Consider the following 27286-nt stretch of genomic DNA (forward strand, 5'->3'; position numbering starts at 1 on the left):
AAGCTGACAGCCTGCTGCTCGAGGTAAACAAACAAACGAAGCACACAAGTAAAGGCATGGACGCTTATGACATTAGGGACAGATGCTGAGGAACAGAAATGAAGCGACGACCAAGCATGGGAGAGCAGGCGGGAAGGCTAAGCAGCTTCAGTGTGCACAAGCTCGAAAAGTGCAAGATGAGAGAGAGCTGGATATGCTGAGCGAGAGACAAGGTTGAACCCAAGCATTTTGTCCTGAAAGTAAGACTGGGTTGTCATTTATCCAGATAGGGAGGTGGTGGAGGAAGAACACTTTGTTAGCTTATCTTAAGCTGCTGTAAATTATTGAAGACATCAGGTATAGAGTTGAACACAGGCGTCTCATGTTACACTAGGTGTCAGGTATAAAGGACATCAGTATCTCATGGTCTACTAAGTTATCTATTTGGGAATTACATGCATGAAGTTTGTTATTGCTAATTTGTTGTTGTTTGTTTTGAGAAAGAGCTTTATGCAGCCTAGGCTAGCCTCAAACTTGCTATGAGGCTCAGGTAACCTTGAACACTATCTAAGTGCTGGGGTCATATGGAAATCGAATCCAGGCTTCATGCATTCTCAACTCTTATCAACTGAGTTATAATCCCAGCCTGTCTCCAACTATTTAACTCAATAATTTTGTCTTCTGCAGTATTTCATCTTCTGTTAATTCTGCACAATACCTTTTGCATTAAGAACACTGTATCCTTATTAATTTTAGATACATTCCATGTCTCCTCTATCTGAGTCAAACCTGTCTTTATGTCTGTAGAGATTCTATACTGAGTCACTCCTTTGTTTTATAGACTGCATTTTCCTACTTCTTTGCACACTGGTAATTTTTCATTGGATGCTAAACACGATGAAATGCATTCTTAAGCAAAGTTTTTAAAATCATTTAAATATTTATATTAATTTATTTAGCACATAATTTACTGCACTCTGGTCGGTATTAACAGTGAGTCCTGTGTGAGCTCCAGAGGTTGGGCTCTATTCCTTTTGTACTTCTGGAATGCTGCCCTCCTCTTCTCCATACTTTGAACTGTACGTCCTCAATCCAGGAAGACTGCTAGGTTTAGTGTTGTTCCTCATCGAGTGCTGCAGCCAGAATCCAGCACTGATCTGTTTTGTTTCGCTTCACTTAGAGTTCACTATTCTATGCTGTCTTTGTCTCAAGTCTGAAAACCTTCACGTATTTTTACTGTTTTTCCCCTTTGTGTGTACATGCGGTTTTGTTTTATTTTCAATTTCTGTATTTTTGAGGGGGTGCTAGTCTAGGGTGGAAGGATATGACTGGATCAGACAGACAGCAGCTTACTAAGTGGCTGAAGTGGCAGCGCTGCCATCAGGTTGGCTCTAAATCCTAGCTAAGGAAGCTGACGAGCCATGTGTGACTGAGGGCGGCAAACTGCGGGCGGCACTAGCAGGAGCCACCGTGACTGTAGGATGCACAGGCCCAGGCTTCAGGCAACTGAGCAGAACAACACATGCAACACAGACCACACTCAGAGGTTCTAGTGCTCTAGTGTGTGCCAGGCAGCAGAAACGACTGAGTGCTCTGCTCCGAATTTAAAGCAATTCAGGCAGTTAGAAATTATTCTTTATGGGTTTCAATTTTTAACTCCTCACTGTGTAACTCTGAGTATAGAGAACTCTTGAGAAGCTGAGGTGGGATGCCCCACTGCTTTCTGGGAGTTCTTTGTAGTTCCTCACTCAGTGATGGATCTTGAGTACTGGAAGCAGACCATGCTGCTGACCTACCTTTGACCACTCAACACAGACTACCTACAGTTCCCTGACACCAACATACAAACATCCAAAGGCAACTGACAACAACCTAACTGACTTGGGAACCAATCTCTCAGAAGGCATCCTGGAACTATGTTTCACACTGTATCATTAAGCCCAGTTTAGAAACCCTAGAAAGTGACACACTAGTCCATAGCACCACCCTTCTATTTGGGTCACATTCAAGTTGATTTTTACCATCCATCTCTCATCTGCTAACTTATTTCTCCAAAACCAGCTCTATCCGGGTTTAAATTATGCTATCTGTTATCCAACATCATCATTTTTGGTGGTGACTAGCATTTAAAGGCTGAGCCGTCTCCCCAGCCTTGGACGTCGCAAGTGCACTTCATGATATTAATTCTAAGGTAAGATGGTGTCTGCAGCAAGCAGCCCAGCAGGTGATTACGGTGACTGACCAGCATGCCAGAGAGCCCTGGTTCAACATCTAACACGGGTATCATGTACATACACAATTTTTGTTAGCATAGTAGTGAAAGACCCCAGCTTAACAGCAGTAACGCCATTTTGCAAGGCTGTACTTAAGATGACTGGTTCAGGGAAAGGTTAGAACACTGAGTACACAGCGGCTGCCAAGCAGGATGTGTTTGGTTGAAGGCCTGGCAACAGGAGGACTGCCGTTGAGCACCTGACAATGAGAAAAGCCCCGGGAGAGGTCCCACACCCTGGTGGGGGGCCGAGTCAGCCGTTATGTTCCAAGAAGGTAGCTAAGAAACTTGCCCCCGGGCTGAACCCTTGGGGGGCCGAGTCAGCCGTTATGTTTCTGGAAGGTAGCTAGGAAACTTGCCCCCGGGCTAAACCCTTGCCATATTAGAATCCACTAATTATATCCCTGTAACCATGCATCTGCTTCTGTATGCTTGCTTCTGCTCCCCAAAATCCTATAAAAGCCCATCCTTGGTTCCGTGGGGCGCGCCAGTCCCCCGAGTGACTGAAGCGCCCGCAGGTGCCTGTGCCTGTGTATCCCGACAATAAACCAAATCCTCTTGCTGATTGCATCCTGTGGTGTCTCGGTCTGGTCTTTGGAGTTAGAGGGTCTCCATCCCGAGGGAAAGTTCTCCCTGAGAGCTTTTCAGTAGCAAGTTTATAAAAACAGATAAGCTATTAATATTAATTATATTTAAATATGAACAAGCATTTTCTAATTATGGGAATCAACATAATTGACACTTTAATTTTTTCACTTTAATTCCAATAGCACATATTAAATATTTTTCCTTCCCTTGAATTTTAAGTATTCCACAATAAGCTATGGATTATAAACTTAACATTCTAAGCCACGCCAGAAGTCTTTCTGATGCTGATGCAGACGACGGCGGCAGGAGCCCGCCTCACTGGCAGCCGACTTGCTCTCACCCTCCCCGCTACCCCACAGCACAGCCACACTCACCTTGTGTGAGTCCACTTCAGCTTTTAACTTGTTTTGCGCCCACTTTACTTTAATGATGTGAGAGTTCATCTCCTCCTTTAATTTCTCAGTTTCTCTGGCGAGTCTGGTTGTTTCGCCTTCCTAAAAAGACATCGTCATTTTTCACTTAAATAATCAACTGTGCACCTTGTCTGTCCCCTGTGCAGTAACACAACCATTCCAGAGCAGGTCTACGACGGCCCAGGGACCATAAAGCTGACTTAAGGCTCAAATAATAAGAGAGTAATAAAGCCCCAACTCAAATCAATAGGCAGGAAGAGAATTATTACTTAGACTAGCCAGTGGGTACAGTGCAAGACAAACACACCCTGATTCTGCATAACTGAGGGCAGTAAGGTGCTGAACTGGTCTGCTACAATCCCTGAGGACAGTAACAGCATTTCTACACAGGTAACAGCAAGTGCTCTCAAGAGCTCCCGCTTCAGTCAGTCAGCCTTCCAGGGCCACTCTAGAAGAAATGTTTTCCATAAGACAAATACCAACTGTGCTTTCTGGTGAACTGTGCTGCACTATGGCCTGGAATCCCGCTCAGGAGAGGAGACGCTACCAGCCTGTACAAAGCCCTACATCCAATCTCTCACATTGCAGGGGGAATATGTATTACATAAAAAACCAAAATAGGCTCTAGCCAAATTATACTTCTGATGTAAAGCTACTCACAACTGACACTGATGAGGACCTATCTTAGCAAAACATAATTTTTACAGACATAAACTAATTTTTCCAGTAGACTCTAAAAGAAAGTTTTAAAAAAGGATTAAGACAATGTAACTAATAACACTTGTCAATACTTCCCTTTCCCCCAGCAAACCTCTCTAGCTGCAGGGAGGACTGACACACCCAAAGCCACCTGAGTAAGCTAGTGAGAGCTCGTCCTGTCTGAATGCTTAAGTTCTACACCACTGTGGGACTAAGGAAAAGCAAAGGCGTGACCTTCAAATCAGGCACAGTTATACCTTCGATTCATAGAGTTGCTGCAGCCGCCCTTTCTCCTGAGACAGCTGCTTAATTTTGTTAGTGTTTTTCTCCAATTCCTTACTTGCATCTCTAAGTTTCCTCTCAAGGGTTTCTTTTTCCTTTCGAAGGTCTAGAGCCTCCTTCTCGCCTCTCACATACTTCATTACCATCGCCTCCTTTTCCTGGCGGGCCTCGTCACATTTCTTATTGGCCTTGGAAAGAAAACATTACCTGGCATTAATGAAAACTTATTTTCAAATGCAAACACAAACAAACGAATACTACTCCCTGGGTGTTAGGATTTATCTTGTGCTGTACTCCAGCCCTTTCTTACTCTTTACTTTGCTTGCTGTGGTTTCTATGAAACACCCTCCCTTCTCTATATCTGCTTTCTTGCAGGTTTCTGTGCCATTCTAGGCCCCAGGATCATGGTCCATGTTGACAAACTTCTTTAACCTCACACTTGCAAGGGTCAGCTGTCAGAATCAGTAGGCAGAAGCTTGGAAGAGTGAATTCTGGCTTCCGGGTCACCAGGGGTCTCTCTCTAGCAGAGAGTCCTACTCTTGGACTTCTAGAACTATCATAGATATGCTTCTTTTTTGTAACAGTATCTAGACTCAAGTATTTTGTTGTAGCAACACAAAAGGGGCTGGTAAAAACTCATACACATTCATGAGTCACTAGTACATGTATATGTGATGTCACAAAATGTCAGCTATGAAATAAGGAAAGATATAAAGAAACTGGAGACACAGGTGAAGAGATGACTCATTCCTTAATTATTCCTTAATTTAACTTTTTTTTTGTAGACTTAGGATATACTTAAACTTATGTATTGCTGCCTTAGCATTGTTTTTATAGAGATTTCTTTTTAGTTTATGTGTATGTGTCTGTCAGGAGCACATGCAATGCCAATGCTCTTAAAGCCACAAGAGGGCATCAGAGCCCTGGCACTGGAGTGACAGGTGGTTGGGAGTCTTGTGAACTTCTGGGAGACCAATGAGCATCTTCACAGTTGAGTCATTCTTCCAGCCCTCAACTTCCTTTAAAAGTTTTTATATAAATGCCAGCGATGCCATCACCCAACTGTTAGAGTCTAATAAACAAGAAGCACCAAATTATCAAATTAATAGTGACAGGAAATACCTGGTCCATCCGCTGGGCCATCTCTTTATGGATTTGCTGAATGGCATTTTTAGCTGTAACATCCTGTGCTACCAGCTGATCTTTGGAAGCTTTAACTTCTTTATTCAGCTCCTCTATTCTTAATTCTAACTGTAAAAAGAATGATTCCCAGGTTATATTTTATAGCTGCCCCAGAAAGACCAATGATACTTTGATTAATACACACAATGCAAGACTGTAAGATACAGACAATTCTCCTCAGGTCCCTCACAAGTTTTTTACCCTTTTAAGTTTCACTTACGTGTGCTAGACCTAAAGCACACAAAAATCACAGTTATCTACTGCATATGACAGCTCGGTCTTTTTCCAAATATGTAAAAGAGCAATAAATACATAGGGAAACACAAGAAAATGAAAACTTGGTTTAACCTATTCTCCTCCACAGCTGTTTGATGTTTTCATTAGCAGCTTTCTAGATGGGCTGTCGGCCCAAGACTGCGTCCCTACTGTCTCACAGCACACAAAGGAGGAAAGGCCCAAGATACACTTCTCAGAACACATCAGTGCTGAGCTCTGCCACATAAGGACAGGACATGTATGCCCTGTCCACAGAAGGAAAGCAGCTCAGAAAAAGCAAGAGCAGTTTTTGCTTTGTCACCAACCTAAGCACTTACCTGTGCCTCCATGCAGAAAAGACACCATTAGAAAGGAAGTGCAGATGCCCTGACATGACCTTCACAGTGAACTCACCAAACCCTGGGAAGAAGCCATGCTAAAACCACAAGTGAGAAAGTGTCCCAAAGCCAGACAGAAAGTTGAGGTGTTTCTATTAACTACTTCTTCCCTTAATTGGTTAAAAACTTAAATCAAGCCTTTTCATTATTTGGGCAGAAAATGTGCTATATTTGGGACAGTTAAGCAGATCATAATTTATATGACATAATTTAGAATCATTCCAACAAGCTAAACATGAAGCGGTGGCCTGCAGTTGAAATCTTTTCTTTACTACATGCTTTGCGTTTTTCAGGAGTTTATAAATTTAAGTATGGTTTTGGAAGCCTTTTGTTTTTTACCTGTTTAATTGTGTTCATATGTAGCTTCTCTGTTTCTGTCCTTTTTTTCAGTTCTTCTCTTAAATTGTCTTTTTCTGAACAAATGTTTAAGATAAGTTCCTGATGATTCTTATTTTCTTTAATTAACCTAAATATAAAAGGGAAATAAGATACGAAATATTATCTATCTACAGATTAGATGTAGACACCTGTGATCAATACTCTCAAGTAATCTTCTTAGAATAAAGTACCAGACTGGATAAGAACTTCCCACACCTAATGATTGATGCCTTCTCTGAGCATGTCCTCACCATCGAGTAACTGAGTGTGTTTGAGGGTAAACTGCCTCTAAGCCTGTCTGTCACTAGAAGAGAAGCAAGTAGATGAGAGGGAGGGTAAGAGTAGCCAGATTCGTTACAAGCCTAGGTACTTACACTCTGTTGATTTATACACCAGATTAAAAATTCTCTGGTCAATTAGTCGCATTAGGCAGGTACCTTATCACTGTGCCACACCCATAGCTTTAACTTGTTTCTTTGGTATTCTTTGTTATTATTCTCAGAAGGTTTGTACACATTCCACACAGACAACTGTTCTTAAGAGTTTAGTGTAAGTTGGGCCACTGAACGATACTTCTGATTTATGAGATAACAGAATAAAGAGTGGAGTGATCCAGAAAGTAGACAGAGGAGATTGGATCAAGAGGATACAAATTTCTAAGTTTGGACAAATTCGGGGGGGATTTAATGCACAGCACAGTGGTGATTGGGCTGTGATCGGGCTGGGGCATAGCAGCGTACATACCTAGCATGTTTAAGCTCCTCTAGACAAAAGAAGGATAAAAGAAAGGAAGAGGATAAAAAAAAGAAGAAAGAGGGGGCGAGGCAAAGAATGAAGGAAAGGGAAGGGGAGAGCAGGGTATAGAGCAAGACAGACGCAGAGGAGGGAGGGGGAGATGGTATTTTGAACAGGAAACTTGCAGGGCGTATCTTAAGGGTTATGACTAACTATATGAGAGGATAAACACTGGCTTGATTGTAGAATCATTTCACAATGACAATATATACAACCGTGCCAGGAAAAAAACAAACAAAACTCAGCAAATGGGAATGAATATAAAACCATCTGGGAAAAGATGCATTTATAAAATTTTCAATAAAAGGAACTGAAACTTAGTGTTCTTCATAAAAAATTAAATGGAAGCAAAGGTTAAGAAAAACATCTAGTTGCTTACCTGAATCAACAAGTGTTTTATTTGAAATTAAAAGTACTATATATAAAACAAAAGATCAATGCAGGTTATCAATAAACACTTAGATGACGCCTTCATATCCACAAGAGTAGTGCCAAGCATTGAGTCAATGACAGCATTGACTCAGAGCTGACTCCGCAAGTTCCAGGCTGCTGCTGACTCCCTCCTACTCTACTGCCTGCTGCTCCCTCTGCTGAGTGGACAAAGAGCTGGCTTGTTTTCACTCCTAATACTTTTTAGTTAAATCCAACAACTTGCAGCCAGACGATTTCCGGTAACAACTGATAAAACTTTTGAAGCCAAAGTCAGAAGCTCAGCTTTGTAGCTATTTGCATCTGACCTGGAACAAGTTTCTTAGTGTGCCTCAGGTACCTCACATACTTCAGGATGAGTGAGAGAAGTAAATGTTGCAATAAGATCCCATGAGTTAACATGTGCCAGTCTCATAATTAATAGCATATGGGATTATTAAATGCATGCATCTTAAAGTGCTGTATAAACTGTTAGGATCTAAGGAAAGTAGATAAGGGCTTCAGAAATAATCACTGTGTGTGGGTGGGTGAGGGTGATCAGAGTAAGTCCGGACTTCAGGGGAGTAAAGAAGTTACCCCAAGCCTAGAAGGGCCGGAAGCACAGATGTCCGAGAGCTGAAGGCAGTGTATCAGGGAGTCAGCAGTATTCATTCCCAGTTAGGATCGAAGGGAGCAGAGGTGCTCTTGAGAAGGCACTGGACTTTCACAGGCATGTGATCCCCAGAACCCATACAAAGGTAGACAGGGGAACTGTCTCCCCAAAGCTCCCTCTGACTTGTACATGTGCATACCCCCTCATATCATAGTAGTCTTTTTTTTTCCTAGAAAATTTAAATTTAAAAAAGCTTAAATTTAAAGTAAAAAAAAAAGAAAATGAATACCAGCAGACTGAAGTTCACTGGGAAAAGCAATGAAGACTGAGCCGCTTTGGGACATCCATGGAGTTAACAGACTAGGGAGGAAAACAAGCGAGGAAAGGCGGCTGCCTATCACACAGCACGTGGAGGTGGTCTGATCCTATCACCCTCTCCTGGCCCTGGGCCTCCCTTTTCTACTCTCACACTTCATTAATTAAAATGAAAAGAGAAGGAACAACATAGTTTAAAAGTGTGTAACTTAGTGAGAGATACTGTGTATTATCTTAACAGATTGTAACAGGGGGCCCAAACTTATGTATCACTTTACAATAAAATTTACAATAAAGATATTAGAACCAATCCTATTAGAAACAGGTGGAAGGAACTCAAACTCATCGGAACACTCAACAAATAGATATTTAAAAGCAGAATGTGCTCTACTAACCCCTCTGTTCTCTAAATTGTAAGCTGTTGAACTTAAATTTCATGACGTCTAATTTTCCTTTGAATTTACTTTGACATACCTTGTTTCAAAAATGAAAAACGTGAATGGCTCCCTAATGAACTTACACTAGTTACTACTGTTTTACGATGGTAAGCCACAGCACAGAAGCTGCTCAGTTATCTGGGGAAACAGACCAACTCTGAATGGCTGCATTCTGAAACCAAAGCAGACAGCAGGGTCCTCCTGGGAGCTGGCCCGCAGAGGGGGACGGTGCCCACAGCAGTACTTACTGTTGAATAGTGAGCTCCTGCTGCAGGTACCTGCTGTGCACGCACTTCTCGAACAGGGCTAAGGCGTGCTCGCCCTTGTTCACTCCATTGGGTACTTGGTGCTCCTCTGCCAACTCAGCAGATAAGAGCTCAGATTCTATTTCTCCCAACAAATCGTCCGATGCTGAAACAGTCTTTATCTTTGAAATGAGTTTCCTGGTGCAGTCTGTATCATAGAGGCTTGCTGAGGTGGTCTTTGGATCACCAGCTTCTGTGGGTGCAGATGACTTGAACTCTGCCAGTCTCTGTGTTACCATGTGTCCTGGCTCACTGGTGTGGGACACTGGTTTTGCGAAGTTTCCGCCAGGACAGTCATCCATTTGCTCAGAATGTTCTGGGCATGTGTCTGTCTCAGCACATGAATGCTCAGCACTGCCACAGTCTGGAGTACGGCCTTCCTGCACATCATCCTCCTGCACCTCATTCTGACTACACTGTTCAGTAGTCTGACATAAAACTCTGTCAGGGTTCAGTGACAGTAGTTCAGATCCCGTTTCTAATCTGCTGCTTTCATCACCAGAAACTGAGATGCGTGAGTCGTCCTTCAACTCGGATGTTGTCCCAGTGGTTGCATCAGAAGAAATGGAGGCTATGTGTTCCGTCTCTGACATGCTGACTGCTACCAATTCACTTTGCATTTCTTCAAATCTGCTCCTGATCTTCATTTACATCTATGAAATCAAATTAAAAAAAATTACACTAAGACCCTTCACACTTTTGCACACATTCTATGACATGCCCATGAAGTGTCCCATGCACAATTCCTCTACTAAGGGCCTCCCCTACAGAAAACAGAGAACAGCCTACCCAGAGTAGACACAACCAGTGGGGCCACCACAGTCTCCCTCTTTGCTGTCATGGGCCAGCTGGCCTCACTAGTTAAGGGGCAGAACATGTGATGGGAAGATCAGAAAGGAGAATGGCCTCTAGTTCTGAGGGGGCACTCTACTGAAGTCCTTTAAGGAGATGGGCAAAAGGACGGCAGAGAAAGCATAAGGCAGCGGCCTCAGAGCAAGAGGACACGTCAGTGAGTGATGACAAAGCCCACCGAGAAATAAACTTAGAAAAGAGACCTGCTTGAGCGCAGACCGAGTTGAGGCTGACCTGTGACAGGAGCAGCTTTCCCCTGACAGGGACCTGGGAAGTTCCCCAACATATTTCTAAGTAAGCATTCTCTTTAGTGTAATCAAACAGAGCCTTATCTACTGTCGAGGTCAGTAAGAACAACATTTTATGTGACTAGGTAAGAATACCTTTTTATATTACTTACAAAGATTCTTCCTCTATCGTCTTTATGGAAAATTAGTCAACTTCAAATTATTCCCTGACATACAGAATACAAAATCTCCTACCAGGAGCTGGAGAGATGGTACAGCAGTTAAGAGTGCATACTGTTCTAATGAAGGACTCAAGTTCAGCTCCCAGCACCCTTGTTGGGTGGTTCACAGCAACCTGTGCTTATAGTTCCAGAGGAACTGATGCCCTCTTTTGGCTTCCTCTGGAACTGGTCTCATACGCACAACCCTAACTCTGACATACACATATAATTAAAAATAAAATTTAATAAAAAAAAATTCTAGTCAGGCAGTGGTAGTGCACACCTTTGATGGCAATACTCAGGAGGCAGAGGCAGAGAGGCAGAGAGGCAGAGAGGCAGAGAGGCAGAGAGGCAGAGAGGCGCAGAGGCGCAGAGGCGCAGAGGCGCAGAGGCGCAGAGGCGCAGAGGCGCAGAGGCGCAGAGGCGCAGAGGCGCAGAGGCGCAGAGGCGCAGAGGCGCAGAGGCGCAGAGGCGCAGAGGCGCAGAGGCGCAGAGGCGCAGAGGCGCAGAGGCGCAGAGGCGCAGAGGCGCAGAGGCGCAGAGGCGCAGAGGCGCAGAGGCGCAGAGGCGCAGAGGCGCAGAGGCGCAGAGGCGCAGAGGCGCAGAGGCGCAGAGGCAGAGGCAGAGGCAGAGGCAGAGGCAGAGGCAGAGGCAGAGGCAGAGGCAGGTGGATCTCTGAGTTCAAGGCCAGCTTGATCTACACAGCGAGTTCCAGAATGGTCGGAGCTGCACAGAGAAACGCTGTCTTGAAAACAAAAAGCAGAGTGGTTTCATGAAAGAGCACCTGTGGCTTTGGTCAAGCTTCAGGGGTGCAGGCAGATGAGTTCTCAGACATGGGGTGAGACTGCAACTGGGCAGATGAGCGGCATCAATGAAAGAATTGTTATGACGTATACGCATGGGAAAAAAGATTACATTTTACAACTGGAAAACACAAGCTCACTTCAAGCTTTGAGGAAGGTGACGGTCAGGGTTACTGAAACAGAAGAGACGACTGGCTGCATGGACCCCTCAGCACTGAGGAGGAGGAGGGAGTTTGTCAAGGTGAATTACAGTAAGTCTAGGGCTTGTAAAACATTTTACAGTATGAATCCCAGTACCTACTGAGTTCTCAAATACTTGCTGACCTAAAATCTGCATAAGATAAATAAGGCTAGTGGTTAAAGAACATTATTATAGAATGGTAGAAAGGAGTCAACTTTAAGGAAGAAAAGGCCATCTTGTCTGTCATACATGCTGTTCCTTTGGACCACCTGTGGAGACAATGGTTCCTACAGACACAGAACTCAGGCTCTAATCACTTAATTATGTATTACCTACCTCCAAGTGACACAAATCAACACCACCATGCTGTATATGCTTCATAAGCAAGCTGGTATTGATATTAAAGACTTTAGACCAGACAAATAAATGCAGCAAACACTTGAAAATCTGAGTAATTTATTCCAAAATCTTGGAATAAAAAGATGAATCTCAGACAGGTACACTAGCCTCAAAGCAACCTACAAACTAGCTCAAAGTAATTTTCTTTAAAAATATAACATGTGATATGATATACAAAAAACAGCTCACTCAAACTGACTCTTTTTAAAGATACCACACGTAATATGATATACAGTAAACGTAAGATATACTATGCTGCTGCTAAGGTTAAAATCTTACAAGTGGAAACCTGCAGTGGCTTTAAACATGGCTAGCTGATGCTCTACCAAATGAAGCTGAACTCACAGCAGACGAATACACACTGGTACAGATAAGGAATGCCTTCAGAAGAGAACAGAAGACAAAGGCATTGTGACCCTCCAGCATTCCGTTAAGTAAAAAGAAATGTAATCAACAACTTTAAGAGTCTTATTTGTGTGCCATGACTTGTCAACAGAAAAACACGTCCTTTCACTCAGCTTCCTCGGACCCCAGGGCTCACTCTCACCTCTTTCTCCCTTCACAGCAGTTGCCCAGTTAGCTGAGCTGAGCAGTAACTCAGAGCTGATGCCTGGATGAGTTTCCAGTCCTGCACCCTGAGTTACAGACATGGAACTATAATACACCTGTGCTATATTGTGGTCTGCCTGAAAATAGCTGTTCTCAGTGGAGCTTTCTCCAAAGTCTTCAACTCATGCTGGCTAACCCTCAAGCCTGCCTCTAATGATGTGCCTGAGTGCCCCATCCACAGGATCATGGGCTTAGTCCCTTTGCTTTCGTAACCTCTTAAACAACCGTTCTCTTGCTTTCCGACACTATCCCTCCCTGTCACCCAGCCTTGGCCTCATCTCACACCTGGAATAAATACTTAGCTTCTTGATCTCACACAGTTCTCTTTTGGTAATCTCAAATCAGAGGGCAAAGTAGTTAACAGAAGGGCAGATTGTTTGTAACAGTCCTAGGGGTGGGGACAGGGTTGCTAAGGCAAGTGACAAATCACCGGACTCAGAAGTGATGAAGTATATAGGACCAGGAACTCCCTGTAAAGTAAGCCTTCCACCGTAAGAGGGCAAGTGTGCAGGGTAGGACGCTTTGACACTGTTGCTATGCATTCCACACACTTAGCTCCCCTTCAGTCATCAAACGGCCAGCTGAAGTCCTGCACCCAGACTGGCCTCCCCCTTCTTTAAAGTTTCAGGTAATGAAATCCTGTCTTCATGCTACAGAGGCTAGCCAGAGAAAAAGAGACAAGGCTGTCTCTCTTGGGAGGAAGAGTAGGCAGACACTGTTACATCAAGCAGCTAAGGGCTAAGTAAGAGCTTCAAGTTTTCTTCAGGGAGATCTAGGCTCTCCCTCCCCCCTACACACACACATACACGCACACACAGAGAGACGATTTTTGCTGTTACTTAATGAAATCCCTGGGATTCCTGAGTGAGACAGTTATGTAAGCTTCCACATTCATAGAACACTGCTGCTCTACTGCAATGTCTTGCTCCACCACGTACACTCACTGTACAGAGGCCAAGTGCACAGACTTAACCCTGTTTTTCCAGTCTACTGGAAGGAAAGGAAGAGTATGGGTGAGGACTTCATTTTACTGCCACACTTTCTCCAAACCATCCCTATTACAAGCATGAGGGCAGTCTGTCACTGGAAAGCACTCCTAACCTCACTGAGCAGACCCAGCCTTTCCCCACCCTTCTGAGGAGGCAAGTCACCTGTTCTTGAACAAGGAAATTTACTCAGAACTGAAACTTCTTTAACATCAGACAATAACGGCAATAACCAGATAGACCTAACTATGAAATGATCTGGGGTGGACAGCATTTAGTGGGCAGGCTGTAAGGAGACAGTTAGTGTACAGACAGCACAGAACAGCAAATGTATTGTACATTCTACAGCAGCTTCAGCGAGGTAACAAAGAAACCAAACAAAACAAGCTATTAACCCAAGCTTAGAGTTTGTTTTGTGTATCTGATCAATTAAAGACGATACTTAAAAGCCAAATAACTTACAGAGTGTCTCTCGCTATGCCCTGACCTGTGGAAAGGTCAGTGTACAAACTGGCATCTGAGAACCAGTAAGGCTGCACAGTTGTTTGTTGGTGCCCCAGTGAATACTGACCGGAGACCAAAGGAAGAATGTCACGGAGGGACTGTGCTGCATATGTAGCAAGGGCAACACCCAGGAGTATGTAAGAACTGCAGACAGAAACCAACCGATCTCATGAGAAGCTCATCTGTTCACCATTAACTAGGGACGAGAGTCAGCTGAGTCCCCTCCAGGCATCCCCAGTTAGCGGCGCTGATGCACAGCAATTTGGATACTGTCCAAGTATTGGGTTTTTTTTTTTTAAAGAAGGAATGCTATTATGAAATTTATGGAGGACTAGACAGCCTACTAAAAGTAGGCTACAAAAGGGGAAAACAGTAAACCTAGGGAAGGGCTGCAAGTCCGTTTTGAGTGCTGGTACAGGCCAACTTCACAGTCACAGAGACACACTGAAGTATGCTTATTGATTACTACATACACTGCTACTCTGATTTTGTAATAACTTATTTATGAGGAAAAGATTTACTATCACGAAATTCCTCTCAATCACTTGCTGTCCCTGTACAGGAAGCCCTTCCTTCTGTCTCTAACACAGTAGCACAGGCCTGACTCACACACACATCAGGCCTGCAGCACAACAGCTATAGGTAATCAGCAAAAAGGCATCATGCCAACATTATTCCAATACCTCTTTCATTCCGTAGTGAACGCTCCTATTGCTACAAAGTTATTCCACACAGAACTACTTAACTGAAAAACACAACAGCTTTCAGTACTATTTCCAGTTTCCCATAATTAGACTATAAGAACAAAACCATGGGCTGGCTCACAACACGATAAATAGAAATAAATTCAATCTACAGACAATTGGTGACAGGTCATCAAATAAGCAGCATGCAAAGGAACCAGCTCAAAAGTAAAGTCCAAAGTGTTCACTGCCAGATATCCATGGGGCAGCTCTTCCGCACCGACACTATTGTAGGTGTTGGGAACATGGTGTGAAATAAAACAGGCACCCTCGGGGGCAGACCTCAGTAATACTGAGCCTGTTAAATCTTTGCTGCTGTGAAATGCTGAGACTACAAGTGAGAATCCTTCCCGATGCAGCATTAGAAAGCAACCGCATTTCAAGATAACAGCTTGCTTTAAATCCAGTTGAATAATCTTAGTTCTGATACTTTTTATAATTTTTAAATTATGCAACACTCCATCCCCCGATAAGTCTAGTTGTATACTTACTTCTTAAGTTAATATGCATTAACATATGCAACCTAGACCTGGGAGAACATTTCTTCAATAAAATGGCTTCCTGTCCTTTGTAAGAAAATATAAGTACTTTAAGACAGTTTTGCATATTTCCCCAAAACAGTTTGAAAGTTAACACAACTAAAATAACTTACTTTTCCTATTAGTCTAGCAAAATTCTGGTATGACATTTCAAGTCAAAAGTAAAAAATTAAAAAGCATCTAATCATCTCCTCATAATCCCTAAATAGTAAATTTTGACACTCTTTGCTAGATTAAGCTTTTAAATTAAAATAAGGAAGTAGTGAAAGCCAAGAGCACCTGTGTAAGGTACATCAGTCCTGTTTCCCTGATGCAAAGAACTGACCCTTCGGTTTCCTAGAAGGTGAATTTACGTGGATCAATTTTACTTTTAGGAGACGGTTGTTTCAAAGATTTCTAGAATTCGTTCTCCAAGAAGGAAGACTGGAGCTTCAGCAGGCAAACACCTGAGTTTCCTCAGCTCTCTATTCCTTACACAGAGCCAACAACAGGCTGGCTTCTGTCTTCTGGGGCCTTTCCTACTTAACTTCAGCAAGGTGCTGGACAGCTGACGCATCTTGCAGCAGTAACACTCTCACCTTTGTAAAGGGCAAACAGGCAACCATAGTTTGGGTACTTTGACTCTAAAATGGTCTTTAAAATATTAAGGCATAAAATTAATATAAAATTCTAACTTAAAGCTACTTGTACATTAGCTGCAATGAAGTCTAAGAAAGTGTAAGTATTTTTAACTGTTCTTAAGGAAAAAAAAATCTGAAAACTGGGCTGGAGAGATGGCTCAGAGGTTAAAAACACTGACTGCTCTTGCAGAGGTCCCAAGTTCAATTCCCAGCAACCACATGGTGGCTCACAACCATCTGTAATGGGATCTGATGCCCTCTTCTGGTGTGTCTGAAGAGAGGACAGTCTATTGATATATAAAATAAATCTTAAAACAAAAATCTGAAAACCAAATATAAGAAAAATGGTCTCAATTAAATAGAATTTCTTTATTTACTTAAAGATTTAGACTTCTGCCTGAATTTGGCAAATTTGGTAAGATTTGGTGTATTAAAAACAACAATTATTTAGCACTTACTACCTTACCCTACAGTGGATCAGCTTAAGCTTTGAGAAGTACACTCATGACTGTAGCATTAGCCTAGGGCTTGTTTGGGCTCTTGGTGTCCACTGCCCCTTTACCCAATAGTTTACTCTTAGGGCAAACAAACTCTCTGTTAAGCAAGATCAAATAAGTTTGAAATGGTGTAAGATTATAGTAGCATCTAAACTGTAGGTCTAAATTATCTATCCTATTGCTGCTTCTAAAATAAAAAATAAAAACTGAATATTATAAGTGAAGTGAAATTCATGAGCAAAATCAAAATTTGACCTTAGATGTTTAAAGACAAAAATTATAAGAAAAACCTTAGTTTTATTAATGAAAAAACAAACCAACCAACCAGAATTTGAAGTTAACTATTCTTTCTTTACCTGAGTTGAATAACTTTTGTATGCCAGAGTAGAATGCTAATACCTTTCAAATGGAAAAGAGCTTTCTCAGTAGGGCTGCTTGTGCTTCCAACCATCACTGGTTGAGTGTTCTGTTTATTAGTCACCACATAACTATAAACGGGCTTTCAGAGCTGAACGTGCTAAGCCAGCAGCATGCCGCACTGCACAGCATCAATGGAGAACTCTTTGGATCCCATGTGAAGGAACTAAAGGTTTATGAGTGGTTCCTCTTCTATCACACAGCCTTTCAATCTGCAAAAAATCAGACTCAGAAATGTCAACCCTACCCCATGGAACCTGTTCTTAAAACAAACAAACACCTTAAGTTTTTATTATTTTGAATTAGAAAAAGCCTTTAAAAAATTAAACACAGTCCGTGCATCTTCTGGTAGTCTTCCAAAATTATATTTACTTAGACGTTACAAAGGAGAAGGCATGGGTAACAGAACAAGATTACGGCCTTCCCAAAATCTTTCCTGAACAAGTAAAGACCAAAAAGGAACAATAAAAGATGTAGGCCAACCATTTCTGTTGTTTCATTTGTGTAACCATTAATTAACAAAGTGTCTGTACTCGGTGTACTTCATACATACGATAGCAGTTTCAATATCACTTGTTTCCGGGTCCTTAATCTCCCTCACAATATCTACACTACAAATACAAAGGTGTAGTTACAGTTGGAGAGACCACATCCACACTAATAAACCTGACACTTAACAGACTGATTTTCCTTTGGGTGGCTACACGGGCACCTTTGAAACGCTGTCATACTGATTTGTTTCACATTTTCCTCAGACAAGCATCCTGTGTATCACTTCAGAAGAAAAGTCTGAGCATCAAAGGAATGTGACACAGGGTCTGATAAACCGATGTCATATTTTTACTATACTCTTTTCTGACTCTAACAAACGGAAGCCACAGGACTCAAGCTCAGGTGTTCTGGGTCTCTTCTCTAAAGAGAAACCCGAGTCTCTTCTCTAAGTAAAAATCAAGATGTGGATATTTAACAAGTTACAAATTGTTAGCTGAGCCATCGGTACCTCGGCTGTTTCCCTGGGATTGCTACTTTGAGAATACGTAGAAGGAGACAAATAAATCCGAATTGACTGCCCTACCAAGATTCATGAAATACATTGGTATCTTTGGAAAAGCCAGACGCTGCTAACCGCATCCCCGGAGATCCCGCGCAGGTGCAGCGGGGGAGCGGCCGCGCTCCAGGCACAGCCCCCGAGGGCTCCGCCAGCATCGTCACGTCCACGCGTGGAGTCGCGTACCTCTCGGAGCTAGCACCCCGTCACGTCCACGCGCGCAGACCGACGCCCGCCGAGCCCCCGGCGCCCGTCCCGGACGCCCCTCGGCTACTCACCGTCCGTCGCCCCGTCCCGGGCCGCACCCTAGCGAGGCCGATGAAGCTCCGGCTCCGGAGCCGGCGAATCCATGGCAGCGTCTAGCGGACGCGGAGTGGGTGAGGAAGTCACTCGCGGAGACCACAGCCGATTCCTGGCTCTCAGCCGAGGTTTACCCCTAAAACCCCCGCGGAGCTGACACATCAACAAAGATGGCGGCGACGCCGAAGCCGGCGCGGCTACAGCTGAGAGGGCGGGGCTCCTTGAGGGAGCCAATCAGTGCGACGCAGACCGCGTGACGCTAAGTACCTGGAGGTGGGCTTGGTTTCGAGGCACCGCCTCCGGACGCGGCGGTTTCTAGAGGCCCCGCCCAGCGTCTCGGCGCCACCTCTACTCCCAAGGAGGCTGTGGCAGGCTGACTTACTGGCCCTTGTCCAGTTAGGTCACTCTTTCCCTTTCCCGCCCCAAGCCTGTGCTTTCTGTCGGTAGGAAGTTGCTATATCTTTCTTCCTCACCCTTTGGCCGGTCATCTAATGAGTCAGTCAGTGGCATAAAGTAATAAAAGAAAACTTGAGATTATGGCTTCCCCGTTCTGATGGTGCAAACTTTGCACTGGCCATGGGGTGAGCCAAGTCCAGAGGAGCGGCGGATGTGAGCATTCAAGCATTCATCCCTAGTAGAGCTCTGCAGGGTTTCCATAATATCCTTGCCCTGAAGTCTGCAAGTGGCACCCGTTTACTAGTAAGCTGTTGATGCGCTCATGAAGAGGTTCTAAGCCCTCCCACCCCCGCTCCGGGGGCTGGGTATCCCATCTGGTTGTAAGAAGGGTGTATATTATAGTGACTAAACCCACTTAGGGGAGGTAGGGAAGGTGAGCAGTTTTAGTTTGGAGATTTTGCAAACCACTTCTGTTCAGAAAAAAAAGATGTTTTGACGTTTTGAACGGTATAGACATAAAGGGATAAAAGACTCATCTTTAATGGCAAGTTTGTAAATCAAAAAACATATTACTGTTAACACTACTTTCATAATCACTGAGGAGGAAAAACTTCAACGTGGTATATTACTTACCCTCCGTCTTTTTTAATCAGAAAACATGGCCTCCCTCTTCAAATTATGGTAATGTAATTACAGCACATTTTACAATTAAGGTGCCATAGTGCTTTGAATAGGCTCCTGTGTTTGAATGCTTGGCCTATAGGAAGTGGCACAATTAGGAGGTGTGGCCTTGTTGGATGAGATATGTCATTGTGCAGGCAGGTTTTGAGGGCTCATAGAAAAGCTTTAGCCACGCCCACTGTGAGACAGGCGGTCTCCTCCTTGCTGCCTTGGAATCAAGGTGTAGAACTCTCTGCTTTCTCTCTCAACCCCATGTCTGCCTGCACACTGCTGTGCTCCCCAGCATGATGGTAATGACTAAACCTCTGAACCTGTAAACCAGGCTCGACTAAATGTTTGCTTTATAAGAGTTGCCTTAGTCATGGTGTTTCTTCACAGCACTGAGGCCCTAATTATGGGTTGAGCCAGGAGTAGTGGCTTACACCTGTTATCCAGACATTTGGGAGGTGCAAATAGGAACCACTTAGAGCTTAACCTCCAGGAGACCCTTTTTATAAATGCATACATACATACATACATACATACATACATATATACATACATGGGCTTTCTTGTTTTGGGGAAAAGAATGGTTTGACTTTAATTAAACATTACCAGTAAGATATGTTGTTACAAAAGGACTGGAAGGACAGAAACACTGAGTCGTTTATAGGCTCCTATTGTTAGAAGTAACCCTAGCATTATTCCTGAAATGTCTTTCAGAACTTATAACTGGTAATAAAATGTATTAAGTATGTCTGGGAAACTAATTTTTTAATCATAAGAGAAAAGAAATACTGGTCTAAAACCAAAGAGATGAGATTGAAATGTTGCAATCTAAAGTGGAAACTCTAAGGGTTCTTTGGAAAGTCAGTTTTGTCGGATGATGTTTTGTTGGGATGAACACGTGAAGGAGTGTTTCTTTAAAGTAGACACAGGCGTGAAAGGCTAAGGCAGACTCATGAAGGGATGTTTCACTGAAGCAGACACAGGAGAAAGGATGTTCTGCTTGAAGCCAAGGCTGAGTGAGGCCTGGCTATCTCTGCTAGGTAGCGCCCCTGCTGCTGATTCCTGTTTGCTATCCCAACTACAGAACTGGATTGCTGGTGTATCCATGAAGTGTTTGCGGGTAGATCTAGCTGCTGCTGCTGACCTGTGAACTGAACTTCGGATTTCCATACAACCCAGTTGGGATTCGCTCCAAAGAACCTTTTTAAACAGGTCCAATTCCCCATATCCTTTCTCTTCCATTACCTCTGGTGGGTGGTGGGCTACAAAGAAGGTTAGTGTTTAAGAACCATCATTAAAAATAGGTTTTGAAAAATTAAAGTTAGAGCAATCTTACATTTGGATTTAGAAATATCAAAATAAATTGGAGATTTTTTTTTTTCCTGAAGAAGTCAGTGAGGCAACGTTTGCCTTAGCATGGGCAGGGCCAGGAACTCAGTCCTTGGGGTGAGGGGGAAACTTTGCAGGGCAGAAATGTAATCAACGTCAGTCACGTGATGAAACCTGTTATTCGTTATCCTAAATCATGTCTGTAAAGCGTATCAGACCATAGCATGCAATAAAAATGTGACTTTGCCTCTGTAGTCTTCGGAACAGCTCATACTCCACTCTCATCAGGAGTGAGTGCATCAGACAAACTTCAGCGTCATCGGGTACACTCCCAATGACCCACCAGTGCTGCTGGAAGCTGCCAATCAGGATAAACTGCCACAGCCATGGAGAGACAACCAAACACAAGGCTGGATTGAGGCTCAGAAGATGCATAGAAGCAGGGCAGGAGTTCGAATAAATCGTGGGCTTCAGTTAATAATAGTGGTCTTGGACATGTTCGTTAAGGAGAAACTGATTATGACTTCATCATGAGAGCTCTCTTTATTCTATAAAGGTAAAAAGTATTCTAAAAGTTATTAAGAATGTAAAAGGCAATGCCAGGCATGGTAGCTGAATGAAAAAAAGAAAAAGGAAAAAAGGAAGTACATGACTGTTCCTAGGCATGCTGTAGTAGAAGGTTTATTACAGATACGAGAGCAGAGACAGAGACATGTAGGAGAGTCCAGAGTGAACATGACCCTGACTGGGCCATCTGAGGAGACCAGGAGGGGGAGAGCTGAGAGACAAAAGGGTAGACAAAAGACTGAATAACCAATGGGGCCGGATTACAAAGGGAAAGGCAGATGGGGGGAAGGGTAGCTCAGCTCTTGGGCTGGAGTTTAGGAATTGGGGGCGGGGCATGCCAGCCATACCCTGTAACAGGTAGGGACTGAGGGATATTGGGAGAACCTATCTGCCAGGTCCAATTTGATACATTAAATAGGCACCTCAGCCATTTGTCCCAGGTTTGAGACATAACAGTAGGCCAAGGCTTTAACCCCGGCATCCCAGAGAAGACGACAGGTGGTAGGTTATCACAGCCAGCCTGGTCAACAAAGCAAATGACAGAGGTATCTCAGGTGTGTTCAGGGATATCCGGGTCAACATCCAAATAACAGGCCTGCCAGGGATTACATAACGAGATGCAATCTCAAAACAAGGGAACTGATTCCCAAAAGTTGTCTCCTGACTTCCACATATGTGCCATGGCACGAAATAAGTGAAAATGTAAAAATAAAGACACGAATCTGGACATTGCTTCTAAACATTCAAGAAGTAACTGGTGGGACCCTGGCTCTGGTGTGCTTAGTTTCCATAGGAGGAGGCGCAGAGGAGTACACTGGAAAACCAGAAGTCCCTCCCATAGCTAACTAAAATAGCAACTCCAGTGACTCTCAGCTTGGCCTTTCCTCTGGGAATCTGCCCCCGGGGCTCCCGGAACACTTTTCTAGAGAAAGCTAGAAAGTCTGTAAAGCGTTGATGAGCCTGGGCCGCCACCGGCCCCAATCGGCTCAGCGCCACTGCACCTGCCCGCACTGGGCGCGTGGGCGGAGCTGAGCGCACGTGGGAGCAGACTGCGCAGGCGCGGGATCAACAGCACGCGGCAGCCTTGAGCGTCCGAGGCGAGGTGAGCACGGGTGAAGCTCTTGGACTTCGGGGCTGCGGGGTATGGCAAACACCGGCGTGAGTGATTAGCCTTAGAGACCGATCAGGGCCAGCGCCCTTTCGCCTTTTTCTGGGTCAGGCGGCCTGGTCGCCAAGGCGCGGGAGCTCGGTGTCAAGATCGCCTCGGGCGTGGATCGTTAGGAGCCGGAAGTCCAGAGCTGGACGTTGAGGTCGGGCGTTAAGTCGGGCGTTGGGCGGTCACAGGAGTTGCACGTGGGGACAGGCTGAAAGGACAGAGACCCTGGGACCGTCCTAGATCCGTGGGTGTGGGTGTGGGTGTGGGTGGATTGTGCCTGGGAGCTGAGCCCTGGAACTGGGGCGTGAGCAAGCAGAGGCCCTGTGCACGGTTTGGAAACAGCACTTTTAAAGTGTCAAAGTGTATGTGTGAATTCAGTGCTTTGGTTGAAGTCACAGATGGAGTGACAACTGTTACTGGCCACTAGATCCTTTCCATAAACTCTCTTGCCTCCTTTAGAATCGGGGGGTCACCAGGTTTATAAAGTGAGGTGCCTTACATCTGCTGGGTCACTCACTCTTGGCCCTTGGCTTTCCTAGGCCCCAGGTGTAAGTAAGTATAGGCCTCCGGAGTTAGGCAGACTGGGAATAGACTAATTAGGTACCTCAAGAGGGTGCTGGCACCGAGTCGGGTACGGTGGATGGAAGGTGGCAAGTTTTCCTATTAACTGGTCACTTAACATTTAAAAATGAAGAAATGTACGTTAACCGTGGGACCACATCTATCTTAAAAATGCAACCCCTCCTGGGCCTGGTGGTTTACCACCAAGCAGCTTCAGGGTAGAGGCGCAAGGGTGACAGATTCACGGCCAGCAAATAAAATTTTGCAAACTTGTTCCTCATGACACAAAGGTTGGGAGGTTGGGGAGTATGTATTGTGATAGAGTGATTTTTCCGTGTGTGTGTGTGTGTGTGTGTGTGTGTGTGTGTGTGTGTGTCCGTGTGTCCGTCCGTCCCTGTCTGTGTTCCCAACTGTCTGTCCATCCTTGTCCCCCCAAATGAGTTGTTTTGCAGGGAGGAGGATGATAGAAAGTGGCTTCCATTTCCCTGGGTGGTTTAAATCCTATCCCTTGTCTAATCCTCATGGTAGTATCAAGGAGGAAGTTACTGCTTCTGCATTTTATAGTCAGTGAATCCTAGAAAAAATGAAGCAGTTTTAAGGAGAATGTAGCTAAGTGAGGAAGGTGGGGCTTGGGCTTGATTTCTGGCCAGGCTTGTGGCCTACTGAACCGTTCATTGACTTGTACAGCTCTAAGACACCCTTTCCTTTTGGGTAAAATGGCCCTCCTGGAGTGCACAAAGTCACCAGAAAGAAAGGCATTGCCCCTGCCTTGGGTTTCTGAGTAAACACTAATCCTTACCAGGAAAACCTCTCTATGAGTCCTAGGCTCTGAACTCTTGGAGGAAAAAGACCTCCAGCCGGGTAAAAAGGCACAAAGATGGAAATATTCCCTGTGTGAATAAAAAGAATAAAAAGTCAGGGTCTGGGGTTGGGGATTTAGCTCAGTGGTAGAGCACTTGCCTAGCAAGCGCAAGGCCCTGGGTTCGGTCCCCAGCTCCGAAAAAAAAAGAAAAAAAAAAAAAAAGTCAGGGTCTACTTTGGGAAGCTTTACTTCTCACTGCACTCAAAGCACAAGAGGAATACACGCAAAATGAAAGTCTCTCTCTTTCTCACTTTGGGTCAAAAAAACTATTTCATTAAATTCACCTTTTTCTTTTGACTGACAGTTCTATACATTTCAACACAAGCCACTGTACATTGATTCTCAATTCTGTTTAAGAAATTTGAGGGCCTTCAGATCTCCTCTGTTAGCTAAACCAGCAGATAATTTCTATGAATTCTGGGATTGTTACATTTTAATTCATCACCTTTAATTCAGTGTCTTATAAGAATAGTGTATTCTGGGCTGGAGAAACAGCCCAGAGATGAAAAGCACTTCACTGGCAGCTCTTACAGCACCCACATAGCGCACACCTGTCTGTAATTCCCATTCCAGGACTTCTGACACCCTCACACAGATGTGCATGCGTGCATGTAAAACACCTGTGTGCATAAAAATAAATGATAGCTTTTAAAATAGGTGCCACAGGGAGGTCATTGGTGTGGTTAGACCAGGAGATGCCATGACCTTCAGAACTATTTGTCTACTCTCCGTACTCATGTATGCAGGAGTCTATAAGCTGTAAGTCACAGAACTACACTACACAAACCCACTCACGAGTTGGTGGCCGACATGAGATAAATGTAAGTGGCATAAATTGTCTTGCAGCTGCTGTTAGTTTTCCTGTGTGTACATGCCAGCCCTGTGACATGTGGAGGCCAGAAGACAGCTTGCATGACTTAGTTCTCTCCTACCATAAAGGTCCTGGGGATCAAACCAGGCCATCGGGTTTGGCAGCAAGTTCTTCTAACCTGATGAGCCATTTCCAGCACCTATGGTGCCTTTCTGTTCACTGGTGGCCTTTAATGTTAGATACAGCTTTAAAAGGCGATGGTGTCCTGATAGTATAAGTGCATGTATGTGTTAATATGTATAGAAACAGAAAGTGTAATGACTCAGGAGCTATGCCTTATAGAAAGTCGCATGGGTGGCGTTTCCTTTGAACTCTCACGGCTGCCCTGGCTTAAACACTTAAGCATACATGTCGCTGCAGCGACCTAGTCAGGGAGTCCTGGCTCCCGCTTGCGTCAGAATGTATCTGCAGTCATATTCGGTTGTAGGTCATGATGTATGTGGCTCTCTGATAATAAAAGGTGGAGTCACGAGGAACTGGGCATTTCACCTGCAGGTGAAGGCAGCACTGGATGTCTGAGCGTTTGCAGGTCAACACATGAGTAAGAGTTGCAAAAAGGTCAGTTTTATTTTTTAAATACAGTCCCCAAATAAAAGTATGAAATTATATAAATCCACATTTGTATTGCAGTGGGAATTTCTGAGTGGGATGGAGTAGTGGAGTGAGTCAAACTGAAGTAGGCTACCTTGGACGGAGGACCTTCCTCTAAGCTTAAATCTTCTCTGTCTGTTGCTTAAACTTTATATAGTGATTAAATATTAAAGGAAATTCGCATGCTAATAAGGTGGGTTTGCTTGTGTAATTTACTTAAGGAGCTAAGTCATACCTAAATACTTAGATTTCACACAGACTATCCTGACTTTCAGGAGGTGATTGATACTTTGGCTTTATGGTGGCCAATGCTAATTAAGCCACACATAAGAAAAAGGCAAAAGCATATTTAGAGCCATTCAGAAACTGCTGAGAAATCCCTAAAACTCCAGCCAAAATTTAAGATATTTTATGAAACTCAAGTTTGTAGCTTAAAAAGCAATTTTCAAAATCAAGTATTCTAACACAGTATAGCTCAAAGATTTACCAGTGTCATATAGAGACATAAAGATAGGAAAAGACTAGAAATCTGTTTTAACTAAGTCATTTATGAATCTGTAAAGGCAGAAAATATCAGAAATTCTGAAAGGTACCAACAGCCTTGGGTCTGGGCTGAGGTGTCCCGGGCAGTGTTTGTGGCATTGCCAGGCCGAGGTGTTGACAGTGAGGACCATGTGCGTTCAGGATGGAGACTGCTTCATCCTAATGGTGCCGGGCACCTGGAAATGCTTCACATCTGCATGTCTGAACCTGAATTAGTGTCTTGGATGCTTCGCGTTCAGAAAACGTTCTGTTGACAGATTTTTTTTAATCCAAATTCATTAATGTCAGGGTTGTACTGTAGCATTATCTAATTTAAAACAAGTAATAAAATAGGTGTTTTAGATACAAAAGGGGAGCATTTTTCTGCTGTTTGTTCAAAACCATCTTAAGTGACATTTAGTTTTCGGCTTCTCCTTTGGAAGGTTTTGAGGGCATAGGTGGTCTCAGCCAGCAGCATCCTGACGAGTGTGGCTCCCGGCACTGCAGCTGCTGTAACACGGAAGGCTTGCTGAAGTCAGACTCCCTTTCAGAGGAAGCTACGTGCATAGGGCCTCGCAAACGTGCACAGGGCCTCGCAAAAAATGTTTTTCCAGTTTATGAAGTTCAGCTGGAGACTGTCAGAGCAGAATGCTTGAGCAGACCAGACAGAATCGGCGTCAGCTGAGAGGATTGAGGAGGGTGGTTTGGATGTCAGGCAAGGGAGGAGCCAGGGCCTCTGGGCAAGCGGGTAGTTCTGATGGGGGAAGAGTTGCCATGGCGTAAGATAGAAGGCAGAATGACATTCTGATGTAAGCAGTAGACTGTGTCATACCCACCAGGAAGAGGCTGGCTTTACCTGAGAAGCCGCGCTTTGAGTTGTGAGAGGTCTTTTCTCCCTGCACCTCAAGAACGCATGCTCCTGAGTTGCTGTAAATGAAGCTGCCAAACTTGGGATTTATGCTTATGAGTAAAGAAATACTTGTATATTGTAGGCCAGGTCTTGATAGCAGGGTTAAGTCTGCGTGGAATCGTTGCTAGGAATGATCTGATATGTAATGTTTGAACGGGATCACCTGTGCTTACAGTTCGTCTGCTTTCACAGTTAAATTCACCTCTTAAAAATATTTCTCTTCTCAGACGTCAGTGAATGTTAAGTTACATCTAATATGATGCCACGAAATAATTTGGAAGCCTCTACTTGTAAAATGGCAGAACCATTTAATTTTGAGAAAAAGGAAAGCAAACTTCCACCCCACGATTCTCTAAGAAGTCCTGTACCACAGCATAACCATCCCAATTTCAGACTGAAAAGCCCAGAGAACGGAAATAAAAAGAACAATTTTTTGCTTTGTGAACAAAACAAACAGTACTTGGCTAGTCAGGAAGACAATTCGGTGGTCTCTTCAAACCCTGCTGGTATCAATGGAGAAGTAGGTGGGTCCAAAGGAGACAGGAAGACATTACCAACAGGTGAGTGGAAACCGCTCTCTTCCCACT

The 27286-nt window shown here is 44.0% G+C and overlaps 2 protein-coding genes across 33 annotated transcripts in view; one reads left to right on the forward strand and one right to left on the reverse strand.

The window, feature by feature from the left end:
* The window catches only part of Ccdc186 (coiled-coil domain containing 186), a 37654-nt gene extending 18248 nt beyond the window's left edge, over positions 1 to 19406 (reverse strand). For 3 of the 18 annotated variants that reach the window (XR_005499768.2, XM_039101450.2, XM_039101455.2), the window contains exons 1-6: positions 18244 to 18382; positions 9263 to 9972; positions 6408 to 6534; positions 5356 to 5484; positions 4209 to 4421; positions 3214 to 3333 (exon numbers count right to left, since the gene is read on the reverse strand). Coding sequence is in view for 17 of the 18 variants with exons in the window: in XM_039101450.2 (XP_038957378.1) it covers positions 3214 to 3333; positions 4209 to 4421; positions 5356 to 5484; positions 6408 to 6534; positions 9263 to 9966 (1293 nt within the window). In the remaining variant the exon portion in view is untranslated. Of the gene's footprint in view, positions 1 to 3213; positions 3334 to 4208; positions 4424 to 5355; positions 5485 to 6407; positions 6535 to 9255; positions 9973 to 11939; positions 16063 to 16856; positions 17130 to 17917; positions 18127 to 18243; positions 18456 to 19294 lie in introns of those variants that run through there. The other 15 variants (XM_063268801.1, XM_039101453.2, XM_063268797.1 and 12 more) reach the window with 13 other exon arrangements.
* The window catches only part of Tdrd1 (tudor domain containing 1), a 47500-nt gene continuing 38395 nt past the window's right edge, over positions 18182 to 27286 (forward strand). Inside the window, exons 1-4 of one of the 15 annotated variants that reach the window (XM_039103224.2) lie at positions 18182 to 18538; positions 20415 to 20542; positions 20915 to 21215; positions 26927 to 27259. In XM_039103224.2, coding sequence (XP_038959152.1) covers positions 26956 to 27259 — 304 coding nt within the window. In that variant the 5' untranslated portion in view covers positions 18182 to 18538; positions 20415 to 20542; positions 20915 to 21215; positions 26927 to 26955. Of the gene's footprint in view, positions 18539 to 20414; positions 20543 to 20914; positions 21216 to 22159; positions 22537 to 22625; positions 22745 to 25171; positions 25235 to 26926; positions 27260 to 27286 lie in introns of those variants that run through there. The other 14 variants (XM_039103243.2, XM_063282786.1, XM_039103240.2 and 11 more) reach the window with 14 other exon arrangements.

This window comes from Rattus norvegicus, chromosome 1, assembly GCF_036323735.1.
Source record: "Rattus norvegicus strain BN/NHsdMcwi chromosome 1, GRCr8, whole genome shotgun sequence".
Lineage (NCBI taxonomy): Eukaryota > Metazoa > Chordata > Mammalia > Rodentia > Muridae > Rattus > Rattus norvegicus.